This window comes from Podarcis tiliguerta (assembly GCF_965153285.1).
Source record: "Podarcis tiliguerta genome assembly, chromosome: 1".
Taxonomy (NCBI): domain Eukaryota; kingdom Metazoa; phylum Chordata; class Lepidosauria; order Squamata; family Lacertidae; genus Podarcis; species Podarcis tiliguerta.
In genome coordinates, this window is record NC_139534.1 from 65,914,395 (window position 1) to 65,927,275 (window position 12,881).

The window sequence follows — 12,881 nt, forward strand, 5'->3', positions numbered from 1 at the left end:
CTGAGTAACTGAGCAGTCCCTCTTCAACACATTATCGGGTCCCAGTCTATACAAGCAAAGGGCAATGTCTAGAGCTGGGCCAAAGTTTTCATCCCACACTTTTCCAGCAATTTCACGGACAGAGGGAAAAGGTCAAGGGAAGATAGTCTATAGTTTCTGTAGGGGCAGGAGAGGTTACTATTGTAAGATGAGATGACAGAGCTTTGCGCTTATTTGTCTTTCTTTTACTACCTGAAAAATTGCTAAAAATACCCCCTCTTTAAGGGGGACTAATGGCTCTGTGTAAATTGGCAGAGAGAGATTTGAGTTAGAAGCATAGAAATGTAGAGTTGGAAGTCATCACCTTACATCCTTGCATTGCAGCTTTGAGATGAATAATCCAGTTTTTTTTATTTTTAACTAGGACTATTTATTTCTTAACTATACATCTAAATGGCTGTTTAAGTGGTAAATAATACAGCTTTTTTTTAAAAAATGGAGCAGGTCAATAGCATTAGTAGAGTGCCTTTATTTCACTGCTGCATGAATATCAACTGAGCATGCTCAGCCCCCCTTCCCTCTCTTTAGAAGTTAACATAACTTAAGGTACTAGAAAGGAGTAACTTGGGAAGTGTAGGGATGCCAAGAAAGAGGGAACTTAGCCCAGGGCTAAAGTAACTGCTTTGAATGCTGAAGGTCCCAACTTCAACCTTCACCATCTCTCCTTCAGAAAGAAGGAGCAAGTGATGGGAAACTTTGCCCGAGACTCTAGAGAGGCTCAGTCAGTCAAAGTAGACAAGACTGGGCTAGACAGATGGATGATTATGGCCTGGAATAAGGCAGCTTCCCATAGGCTGTCCCAGAGACCTCTGAATCCCCAGGGCAACCTGTCCTTTCCAACAGAGAGGAGGACCTGCTCTTGCACTGCGTTTAGTCATGTCAACCTTGGAATGCCCAGCTTTCAACCCAACAGGCGTTGCTCTCTGTGTGCAATGAGATGGCACATAACCCCCAGAGACATATTGTAGAGGCCTCACAGGAAACCTCTGATCTTACCAATGGACCAGCACCTACAAGAAAGAATCTCCTGTAGCCTTTTTGAGCATTGGGTAGGGTGGTTGTGGTTGTGGACTGTCTCCAACCCAGCTGTGTTGAAAAAAATAGCAGCTTATACAGGGAGAATCTGGGCTCTATAATTTCAAGAATTTGGCTGCTCTTCGGCTAATTCATAGAATATTATTATTTATTAAATTTTTGCACCACCCTTTATCCAAAGCTCACAGGGTGGTTCATAGAACAGCCTTTGGGATGGGGCATAAAAAAATTGGATCATATAAAAATAGTTAAGCAGTGAACATCTTGGCCAAATTGATCTATACACCTATGCACAGCACTAGCACTCCCCACCAACAAAAGAAGATTTGCAGTCATGTGTTTAATCATCATCATCTAGGATGCTGCCTTCTACTGAGTCAGGTCCTTGGTTCATCTCGCTCAGCACTGTCAATACTGACTGGTAGTGGCTCTACAGGAGACATTCCCAGGCCTGCCTGGACTGAAGATAGGACCTCTTGCATGCAAAGTAGATGCCCTAAGACTGAGCTACAGCTCTTGCCTAAACCAAGCTTGCTTGGGTATTTTTAAAATTTAAAGTCTTTACATCCCACTCTGCAAACTTCCTGGGGCAGGGAGCTAATTTCCATAAAGCACCAAGCACATTAATGGCAGCAAACAAATGCATGTCCTTCTTAATTGCACATGTATTTTGTATCATTTCCTTGCCACAAGATTTGTTCATTTATGGGATTCCTTACCCGCCCTTCACCAAAAAGGTGGGCTATTACAATGCAGGTTACAACAATATAACATTGTAAACAGTTAAAGCAATTTACATCAGAGTATTAAAATCAGTTAATATTTATAATATGTCTTATATAAAGTAGTCCTAAGACACAGCATCATTCCTTTCAGTGAATCAAGAGTATTCTGCTATTTAAAGAAGCCAACAAATAGTTTCCAATGAATCATTGTGTTTTCATGGCATCTGATGCTTCATTAGCACATCTGAATTGTTCTAACTCTCTCTTGATATCCTGGATATAAATGTTTAGGATTGTGTAGGGACTAGGGGAAATAATTAGCCAAGGCACAAATTACAGTTAGGGTACCTTACGACAATTGACATTCAAAGTACTGAGGCAGCTATTTGCCATTTGTGATTTGGGGAATCTCAGCTTTGTGTCCATTATAGTTAAACAAAGCCTAATTTTATAGCTGTGTATGCTATAAAATTGGATCAAAATGGATCTGGGATAATTCTACTCGGCTGAATTTGGTGTTCTCTCACTTAGGATAAATGGTTAGCATTGGAGATATGGAGTCGTGATAGCAATATGCCATAAAATCCAGATTGTGGATAGACCAAAAAGTGTTCACAAAAAATAAAACCTGGATGAAAGCACTCAATGAAATTGTTTATAATTGCTTGTCCCATCCATATACACAGATATTGCATAGGCTCACATCCTTCCTTGCACTTACATAAGTTTAGCTCCGTTGGTTTAGCTAATCAGATGCCTCTTGAGAAGCGCACAAGCAGGACACCATGACAATATCCTTCTCTCACTGTTATTTCCAGCAACTGGTATTCAGATACATGCTGTGTCTGATTCTGAATGGAATATATAGTCATAATGGCTAGCAACCTGCATGAATTTGTCTTTTTGTCCCTTCAAAGCTATTTAAATAAAGTCACTAGTCCTGAAAGTGCTGCATTTTTCTTTATTTATTTGAAAGTATTTAAATATTGTCTGATATTTTAAAAAATCTCTAAGCAGTGTCAGTGAGTTACTGGGTCTAATTCAAGGTGTTAGACTGGAAAGTAGCCAATGTAACACCAATTTTTAAAAAGAGGTCCAGGGGAAATCCTGGAAATTACCAGCTAATTAGCTGAGAAACTCTGTCCTGGGAAAACTAGTGGAAAGTACTGTTTAAGAGAAAATAACCAAGCATATAGAAGAACAAGTCTTGCTGAAGCAGAGCCAGCACAGCTTCTGGAAGGGCAAGTCCTGTCTCACCAACCTATTAGAGTTCTTTGAAAGTGTGAACAGCTATATAGACAGACGTGACCTGGTGGACATAGTGTACTTTGACTTTCCAAAAGCTTTTGACTCAAGGCCTTTTTGCACCATTTAAAGTTGCATAGTTGCAACTTTTAAAATATGTTTTGGACAGGTTATCACACAACATCATTCAGCTAGTATGATAAAGTTCTCAAAAACCTACTTTTCCCTACACCGCTTTGAAAAAGATTTTTGGGAAAGATTCCGGCTGGATCCTCAGTAATTTTCATTGTGTGGAATACATACAGGCATCATCCTGTTTTCTGTGTTGGGGTTGGTTTTGGAGACATCTGTTTTCTGCCACTTCCCTCTGACTGGTGCATACTGTCAATTTGTGAGCTTAGTTCAGAGGACAGGTTGGGCAGATGGAAGTGTCAAAGTACTGCCCATGACAGCAATCATTAGCTGCATATAAAATTTCATGACAAGAACAAGGTTGTTGATGTTGGCTATTGCTCAGGGAGTCACAAAGTTCCTCATCTAATCTCCTATACTCCCAACAAGATCAGTATTCTGGAATACTAGGCATTAAAAAGTTTTAAGCCAAAAAAGGGGGCATTCCCTTGCACATGTTTATAACTCTGACATTTACTTGCTGGAGGAACATGAGGGTCCATTAGGAGTGTGACTACAATCATGGAACTTTTCTCAGTTCAGGGAAAACCTACACTCATTCAAAATAGCGACATGTGAGTAAAGAAAATAAAGAAGAGGAAAAGTTGGTGTCCATCACCATATTTCACATGGCAGTGGGTTCCACAGATGGACGATGTACTGTGTGAAGCTCTCACTTTTGACTGTTCTGAATCTCCCACCATTGTCCTGCCCCTCCGCTGGTCCCCTCACTACACATAGAAATGAATGGCTGAAACCAGGAAATCTCCTCTAAACCAGTATTATTGAAGAGAAGATTAAAAATAACTGAAGTCTTGAACTTAGAGGCCAACATGTATATGGGTGCAACCTCACAAGCTGAGCAAATATATGACTGACAGAAGGTTCGTCTGAGTTTGGTGGCACTTACTCCCAAGTAAGTTTGCATAGGACTGTAGCCCTTTTCTTTTCTCATTCACACAGCGAGATAATTGACTCAGACAAGGATAGTGTGTAGCATAAATGAAAACTGTATGCATACCCAGCCGTCTCGACTGACGTAAGCATAGCTCTTGCCTGGTGAATGGCTAGCATTTTTGTCATAATGAGGTGCCAGCCACTGCACAAGTCACAACTCGCAAAACTAAGCTGACTTATTTATTTTATTAAGTTACAATGAGTAGATGATATGAGCCAAGGAAACAGTCCTGGCTAACACATACCAAATAAATTCAAATTAGAAACAGGCTCCTGAAAGCGAACAGTTTTTTCTTTGCCTCAGAAAGTTCAACACATGAAAATGACAGGAAAACTCAAGGCCTGCAGTTCAGTAAGAAAGCACAAGCTTGGATAACAAGATGCCCTTAACTGTGCTACAGTGGTAAAACAATGTTCATAAATGTGATGAATTGATCTGAGTTAGATAATAAGGATCTTGCCTTCCTCCATATGATAAACCCTCAGATTTAGAGAAAATGTTGGGAAAGCTTTGTTGGAGTTGGTGTCTTTTGTTCTGAAATGATGAACTTTTGGTCATATTATACTTACACAGTTTTCATTGTAGCTATCTTATTTTTAATTGTGTATATCAGTACAAAGAAGATACAGCGAGATTTCAAAAGGCCTCATTATTTGATACCAGTAACCAAACTGGGACCTATTTCACACATAGTAGTTTTCCTACATGGAGGTAGGAAAACAAGTATACACCAAGGCACCACAAGACACAACTGATCTACAGCATGAGAAGCTTGTTTGCCAATTACAACTTCCCAACCTATGCAGATGGACTAAAATATATGCATTCATGATTTGTGCACATAGTAATGTACATGAGCGTTCATGAGCTTTTTCTCTTCCTTTGTCATGGACTGGTAGGACGCAGAGGAACCAGTTGGGGAACCACCAAGGGAAGAAGGCTCAGAGCTGCAGGGACAGGGAAGGTGATGGGTGGTCAGAGACAGGAGAAGACTGGCAGGAGGAAGTGTCAGAAGCTGAGGAGGTGACAAGGGTGGTTCTGTGGCAGAGGGAAGTCCAGAATCAGAAGCTGAAGCTGGTGAGTGGGAAGGAGGTCAAGAGGCAGAAATGAGTTGGGCTAATGAAGAGTCATGGGTGTAGCTCCCTCCTGCTGCAACATGCTCAACTTCCCCATCTCTCAGAACAAGGAGAAGCATGAAATGGGGGAAGGAGAGATTGGCTGCCCAGAGGGAAAAAGCCTTGGAGAGGAGGAAACATAGACAGCTGTGGGGAGCCTTTCAGCCTCAGCAACCGATGGAGAAAGACCCACCAGGAATGAGATGCTGAGCTCATTAGGCCTGATGCTCAGCCAAGTCTGCGAAGATTGTGTTTTTGCTAGTAAAGAGTGAACTCCAACTTTGGTCTGTGTGATTGCTGACTAGCATGCTGTGTGACATCCTAAGGGTTTACCCCCTTGCACACTTGTATGGGGGGGGGGATATTGTGTTGAACGACCCAATGCAATAAAATGGAGTTCACATATTGTAAAGAGATCATAAAATAAGTTTGCAGTGTCTCAGAAATCTAGGGTTGTCATATATCCCAGTTGTTGTTGTTTTTAGTCAAATTTGTTGAGCCCCCCCCATACGTTTTTGGGCTTCTCTTGGATTTTTAAAGCTTTATTTTATTTTAAAAATCACCCTACTTGGCATATGTCCAGGTTTTCCCAGCCATTTTGCTGATTCAGCAAAAATCCGCCCAGACACCCTTTTTGCAGCCTGATTCCTGGATGTGTCCGGGGAAACCTGTACTTATGGCAGCCCTACACAAATCAGATGTCAGTATCAGTTTATCAATGAGAGTCTGTGAGACTCCAGTCCCAGCTATAGAGTTTTGTACAAATGGAAATCAGCAATCAATATCAAATGTCAGAACAGCATTCAGATGAAGTACTTAGCTACATAAATGATTTATGTCTGTTTCCCAGTGTATGTACAACATTCACTGTCCTTGGTTTTTTAAAAAAGTAACAATATGTTTTAGCGAAGGCAAGCAAGATGGTTTGAGCATATACAGTAACGCTAATCCTAGCCTGACACCACTGGCTGCCAACTAGTTTTCAGGCCCAATTAAACAATCTATTGCCTTTTAAACAGAGTGTGCTTGTGTTTGTTACTTACTATGTTATGTGTTTTGTGTTTTTATATTAGAAATTACCTTGCAATCCTCAGGTGAAGGGAGGTATACAAATTCAATAAATAAAATACATTCTTAACTTATGGGGGGGGGGGGAGAACAACCACACTTTTCCAGCTAAGATATCTTAACAACAGAATTCAAATAACCAAAAATGCTCCAGGACTAATGAAATAACTAGATTTAACATGCCCACAACCCAAGCAGACATCTAACGCATTGCTTTAACTGTGTGATTATTTAATGCATTATTATTTCTCAGATGGCCCCTACAGTCATGCTGTTTATACAAATGTTCGCTGGCAACTTTGCACTCAGTATATATAATTTTACTGTTTGAACTTAAAAGTCACAAGGCTGAAATAAAAAGGCATGGGTGGCGCCTTGCCATACTGCCCCTGGAGAACAAGAGGCCGACAGCTCATGATTCGGTGCCAACAGGTTGCTGGGAACTCGACTAAACGGAGCAGCAATAAGTCTACACAGTGGAGCTTTGCTGAAAGATGTGATCACACCTCCTAATGTGACTCCATGGCTCTGTTACTTACAGCTAAATTACATTATTATGACTTCATTGTTGAATCCCAATTCTCCTAATTATAGCCTAGAGATCTATTATTTGATTTTGTAACACCAAGTGCTTCTTTTCTAAATCATGTAATCTCTTGTAGCTTATTAATGTCAGGTTTGCGCACACACAGGGACTTGGTTGTTTGCCAGGCAGAATCAAATTTTCAAATTTTCACTGTGTTATGTTGTGAGGATTTGCTTGTTACAATCTAATTATATTGGCACTGAAAGCAAAATTATATTATAAAGCACTTTAACTCTTTCACGGGAACAGATTTGCATATGTTAAGTGTCCTCATTGCCATTGGTTTATTAGCCTTTTCATCAGAAAATATCTCTTGGAATTGTATGCTGAAGATAAGAATTTCTGTGGTGTTACCACTTTATCTTCACTGGAATGTGGCTTTCAGTTCATTAAAATATTCTCTCAAAATATGGGATGTGAAACTACCATATAGTAATATGAACAATTAGGAGTCCCGTGGCACCATTAATATTAGGTTTTTTTATTGTGGCATAAGCTTTCATGGGCAGAAGCCCACTTTCTCAGAAAAAACAACAACAGCAGTGTTGTTTGCATCACTTACCTTGTCCGTTCATACTTGTAGGATTCCTAGCCATGGATTTCATGTGAATGGCAGTACAGTGGTACCTTGGGTTACATACGCTTCAGGTTACATACGCTTCAGGTTACAGACTCCACTAATCCAGAAATAGTGCTTCAGGTTAAGAACTTTGTTTCAGGATGAGAATTGAAATTGTGCTCCGGCGGTCCAGCGGCAGCAGGAGGCCCCATTAGCTAAAGTGGTGCTTCAGGTTAAGAACGGACCTCCGGAACGAATTAAGTACTTAACCCGAGGTACCACTGTATCTGCAGTCCTTAAATCATATAGTCAGGAATACAGTGCCATTTATATAAAAGAAGCTAATATAGATAGTTGCTTACATCAGACAAAAGTTGGTAATAATTCATTCATGTTAGCTGACACAGTACATATTTCTCTATCCCTGCAGTGAACTTGTTCTAGAGCAAAGAAGCCTATGCAGACTTTGTAGTCCAGAGGATGCTCCTTGAGCTATGGTACATTAACCAGAATGACACAGTCTGCTGTAACAGATAAAAGAATCAAAAGATGAACTGTGCAGTGTGGTTCTCTGTGAGTCATGGTGTCGGAGGCAAATAATGCACCAACTCTGCAGAAGCTGAGCAGGTCTTGGTTTGGTGTGGTGTGGGAGACTGCTTGGGAACCCTATAGAATATACATTGGCTGGATGTAGATATAATGAGTAATGCTTAAGTCAGTACTCAAGACACAATGTCAGATTTAACTAACTTGATCACTGATATTGAGAAATTGTTATGGGACTATAAATGTTCCTTATTGTCTACATTCGGAAAGTGACTAGAATCATAGAATCATAGAATCATAGAGTTGGAAGAGACCACAAGGGCCATTGAGTCCAACCTCCTGCCAAGCAGGAAACACCATCAGAGCACTCCTGACATATGGTTGTCAAGCCTCTGCTTAAAGACCTCCAAAGAAGGAGACTCCACCACACTCCTTGGCAGCAAATTCCACTGTCGAACAGCTCTTACTATCAGGAAGTTCTTCCTAATGTTTAGGTGGAATCTTCTTTCTTGTAGTTTGGATCCATTGCTCCGTGTCCACTTCTCTGGAGCAGCAGAAAACAACCTTTCTCCCTCCTCCATGTGACATCCTTTTATATATTTGAACATGGCTATCATATCACCCCTTAACCTCCTCTTCTCCAGGCTAAACATGCCCAGCTCCCTTAGCCGTTCCTCATAAGCATCGTTTCCAGGCCTTTGACCATTTTGGTTGCCCTCCTCTGGACACGTTCCAGTTTGTCAGTGTCCTTCTTGAACTGTGGTGCCCAGAACTGGACACAGTACTCCAGGTGAGGTCTGACCAGAGCAGAATACAGTAGCACTATTACTTCCCTTGATCTAGATGCTATACTCCTATTGATGCATTGACTAGAACCACAAATGTCAAGAACCTCATATTTTGTGCTTTACACAAACATATAGAATTTACTTATACAATTTCTTGGTTTTATTATTATGGGTCAAATGAAACCACTACCTAAGGCTGTGCCAAATGTTCTTGGACCAGTACTTTTGGTATATAGGGGAATTTGGGGGAGGGGGGCTTGCTCTCTCTGCTATAGATGTCCTCTGTGAGGGCATTCTTGTGTCCTCCATGGCAATCATCCCATATTAATTTACATTTAAAATCCTTCATCAGTTCAAATCCCGGAGTGGTTTACAACAGCATTCTGCCCATCTGCAATTCTCAGGGGAGGGAGGGAGAGAGAGAGAGAGAGAGAGAGAGATCTAAGGTCTCCTCCCACTGATCTTCATTGCTCACTGCAGATTTGAACCTGCCAACGTGTAACCAACCACTATGCCACAATGGCTTCCAAACCATATACTGCACAACTGTATGGATTTCACTCACAGAGAAGTGTCCATTTTTCATAGGAATAAACCAAGGTCTGGGGAGATTGCATTATTCAGCCAAGAGCTTGTGGCAGGCCCAAGCCCTTAGGTTTAACTGAAAAGCTGACCTTGTTACCTAATTATAATATATTTCACTTTCCTATTATTAGTCTGCAGTGTCTGAAAACGATGCTGTTTCAGCTGGATTTAATGTTATGCGTGTTCCAGTTATATATACTTTTTTCTGGGAAAATATTTAATACAAAATCAATTACTAATAAAAGGGAATTTGAACCCAAAGGAGACTCCCCCCAGAAAACCAATTTTCAGTGGCAATGTGACCCATTAATGAGCTCTGCTCTGTGCTGCCATTGTGCTGAGTGCCTCCTAATGAAATACAGCAGGTTAATGGTTGTGGTACAGTGGACTTAAATATGAACCACAGCAGGTGTGTATCTTAATGAGGTGTTAATAGTGCGGCAGGTGCATGTAAATAAGGAACACTGAGGGTAGTAATGGGTGAGTCAAGAGGGCCAAGTACCGAAAACATTGAAAGCTGGAACACACATAATGGCTCGTTTACGCTCTGATTGTTTGCAATGCAATGTTTGCTCCCCAGCAAGTGAATCTGGAAAAGTATTTTAAATGATCACATTGTCCTCACAGAGTTCTATTTAGAAGATATTTCAAGGCATTTGTGGCAATGTCTAGTGCATTGAGGCTGGGCAGAAAACTCCAGCTTTTACTCATTCCATCCTACTGCCACTGTTTTTGTTTCTTGGGATGGGCAAAAATGCCCATTTCAGTTACTCCGTGTTTTTCATTTTTTTAAATCTTCACTTCTCCACATTTCTAAATCTGCTTCATTGAGGGAAAAAAGTTCTCATGAAAATTCATCAGCATTTTAGTGTGAATTTCTCCTAATTTACACATTTTTGCATGCAGTTTTTCCTAAAATACACATTTTTGTATCTTCCCCTAATATAATGTATTTTTGCATGTTACTTTCACTAATATATGCATTTTTATGCACACTTTAATCTAATAACTGTTGTGCACATTACCTGACTGGAGATTTGCGTTATAAAATTTGGAGAAGTGCAAATTTCAAAAGATATCTGTGCTTCGGGTTACATACCAGTTCAGAAAGTATGCAACTGGTAAGTTAGCCTTTAGATGCAAACTGAATTGAATTTCTGCTCCATCCCTGATCACCACTTCAAAAGCTTTTCAGTGATGTTATTCCTAACAAATTAAATGTCCTCTTCTTAGCTCTGTTTCTACTTTACTTGTCTGCTGCTTGTAGCACCAACCTCACTGCTCACAATATCTTTCTACCACCTTGGCAGAAAGGAAAGCATTCCTTCCTTCTTCTGTTTTATCTTTCCAATATTTTCTCTTACAAAAATCACGCCACTAGTCCAGAAAAACTCATTCTGCTTGTCCCATTGGAATCAATGGGATACAATATCCTCAGGTAAGATAGAAAAAATTGCTCAGTGGCAGAGCAGCTACTTTCAATGTGAAAGGTCCCTGGTTCAGTTCCTGGAACCTCAAGGCAAGGCAGAGAGAGGCCGCAGCCTAAAACCCTGGTGAGTCACTGTCTATCATTGTTGATAATACTGGGCTAGATGGTCAGCTTTCTGAGTTTCTATGTTCTTTTCCTGCTGCTCATATTTCCTGCTGGGAAGATCTCCAACATCTCAGGTTAAATATGATGAAAAGCAGAGCTCCTGATCTCTTCCCCAGCACCATACCCCAGCTCTCTTTCCTTACAGCTAGAAAGGCACTGTTTTAGTGTATTTTAAGAAGTTTACATTTTGTACTCTGTTGCATAGGAGTCAAATCCCAGGGGCTGTGGGGGCTTCGGCCATAATAATAATAATAATAATAATAATAATAATAATAATAATAAATTATTTATACCCGGGTTTCCCCACCCACTCTGGGCGGCTTCCAACAAAACACTAAAATACAATAACCTATTAAACATTAAAAGCTTCCCTAAACAGGGCTGCCTTTAGATGTCTTCTAAAAGTTTGGTAGTTATTTTTCTCTTTGACATCGGTGGGAGGGTGTTCCACAGGGCGGGTGCCACTACCGAGAAGGCCCTCTGCCTGGTTCCCTGTAACTTGGCTTCTCGCAGCGAGGGAACCGCCAGAAGGCCCTTGGCACTGGACCTCAGTGTCCGGGCAGAACGATGGAGGTGGAGACGCTCCTTCAGGTATACTGAACCAAGGCCATTTAGGGCTTTAAAGTCAGCATCAACACTTTGAATTGTGCTCGGAAATGTACTGGAAGCCAGTGTAGGTCTTTCAAGACCGGTTTTATATGGTCTCAGCGGCCACTCCCAGCCATCAGTCTAGCTGCCACATTCTGGATTAGTTGTAGTTTCCGGGTCACCTTCAAAGGTAGCCCCACATAGAGCACATTGCAGTAGTCGAAGCGAGAGATAACCAGAGCATGTACCACTCTGGCAAGACAGCTCACGCCCCCCCCCCCCCCCAAGATGACGAGCATTCCCATTCAAATGGTTTTGTGCGCACTGTGTCATGTGATCGGTTATGCAGGGGAAGGTCTTTCCTGGGCCCCCACAATATTTTATTCAAGTTGGCACCCCTGCTCTGTTGTAAAAGAGGATGGAGTACAATAGAACAGGATTGTAGAAGTATAACGGCTCGTTGAGAATCTCAAAAACAAAATATGGAAGCTGCCACCACCACTGCTAAAGGAAACAATAATGAATAGTAGGCCTAGCCCCTTCAATAATGAACAGTGGGCCTAGCCCCTATTTGAAGGCCTGAATTTACTCCTTCTTTACTCCCTCACAACAGTCACCAAAATAATAATGTTAGAAGTTTTCATATCAGCCTAAGTCTGCCCCTGGCTGGCAGTGGTATGGCTTGCTAGAGCCATGCAGCCACCACTGCAACCACAGACCCATTGCTTGCACAGGCCAGGGAGGAAGGTGGGAAGCAATAAGGATGAGGATGCCCCTTTACTGTGCCAGATCCCAGACTGACATAGTAAAGAGGCCTGGACTGCCCCTGTTGCTATCAGAACCACCCCTCACAATGCCCCATTGTGGGTGAGGGAGGTTTCCTCTGGCAGGGACACTGCTGGCAGTAGCTTCCTACCTGCTGCTTGCATGGGTACTTTGGGGTGCTCCTTGCTTGTGGGTCTTTCCCACCAATAAGAAAGCTCCTCCACCAGTGAGGGATGATGGAGGGACACTTTAACTCCACATAAATCCCTTCTGTTGAAGAGCATCTGTGCCTTGGATCGCTCTGGAAAACAGTTTCTCTTCGAAAGCCTGGTCTAAATCCAAATTAATAGATCTAGATCAGGAGAGGGCAGACTTCAGACTTGTTAAATCTCCTTTGTTTTTGTGCTTTGCATCTGTGTGCAATGTTTATTCTTCACTAAAACTTCAGCCAGAGCCAGATGCAAAATAGAAATAAGGAACATTCAGAGCCTAGGAATTTGTTTTCACTACCAGA

The 12,881-nt window shown here is 41.4% G+C and overlaps 1 protein-coding gene across 2 annotated transcripts in view; it reads left to right on the plus strand.

Moving 5' to 3' along the window:
* LOC310664667 (uncharacterized protein) overlaps positions 1–12,881 on the plus strand; it is a 67,319-nt gene that overhangs the window by 21,695 nt on the left and 32,743 nt on the right. Inside the window, exons 3-4 of one of the 2 annotated variants that reach the window (XM_083414046.1) lie at positions 5,073–5,137; positions 5,228–5,250. The exons of the other annotated variant lie outside the window; for it this stretch is intronic. Of the exons in view, the coding sequence (XP_083270172.1) occupies positions 5,073–5,137; positions 5,228–5,250 (88 nt within the window). The remainder of the gene's footprint in view (positions 1–5,072; positions 5,138–5,227; positions 5,251–12,881) is intronic. 2 annotated transcript variants of the gene reach the window in all.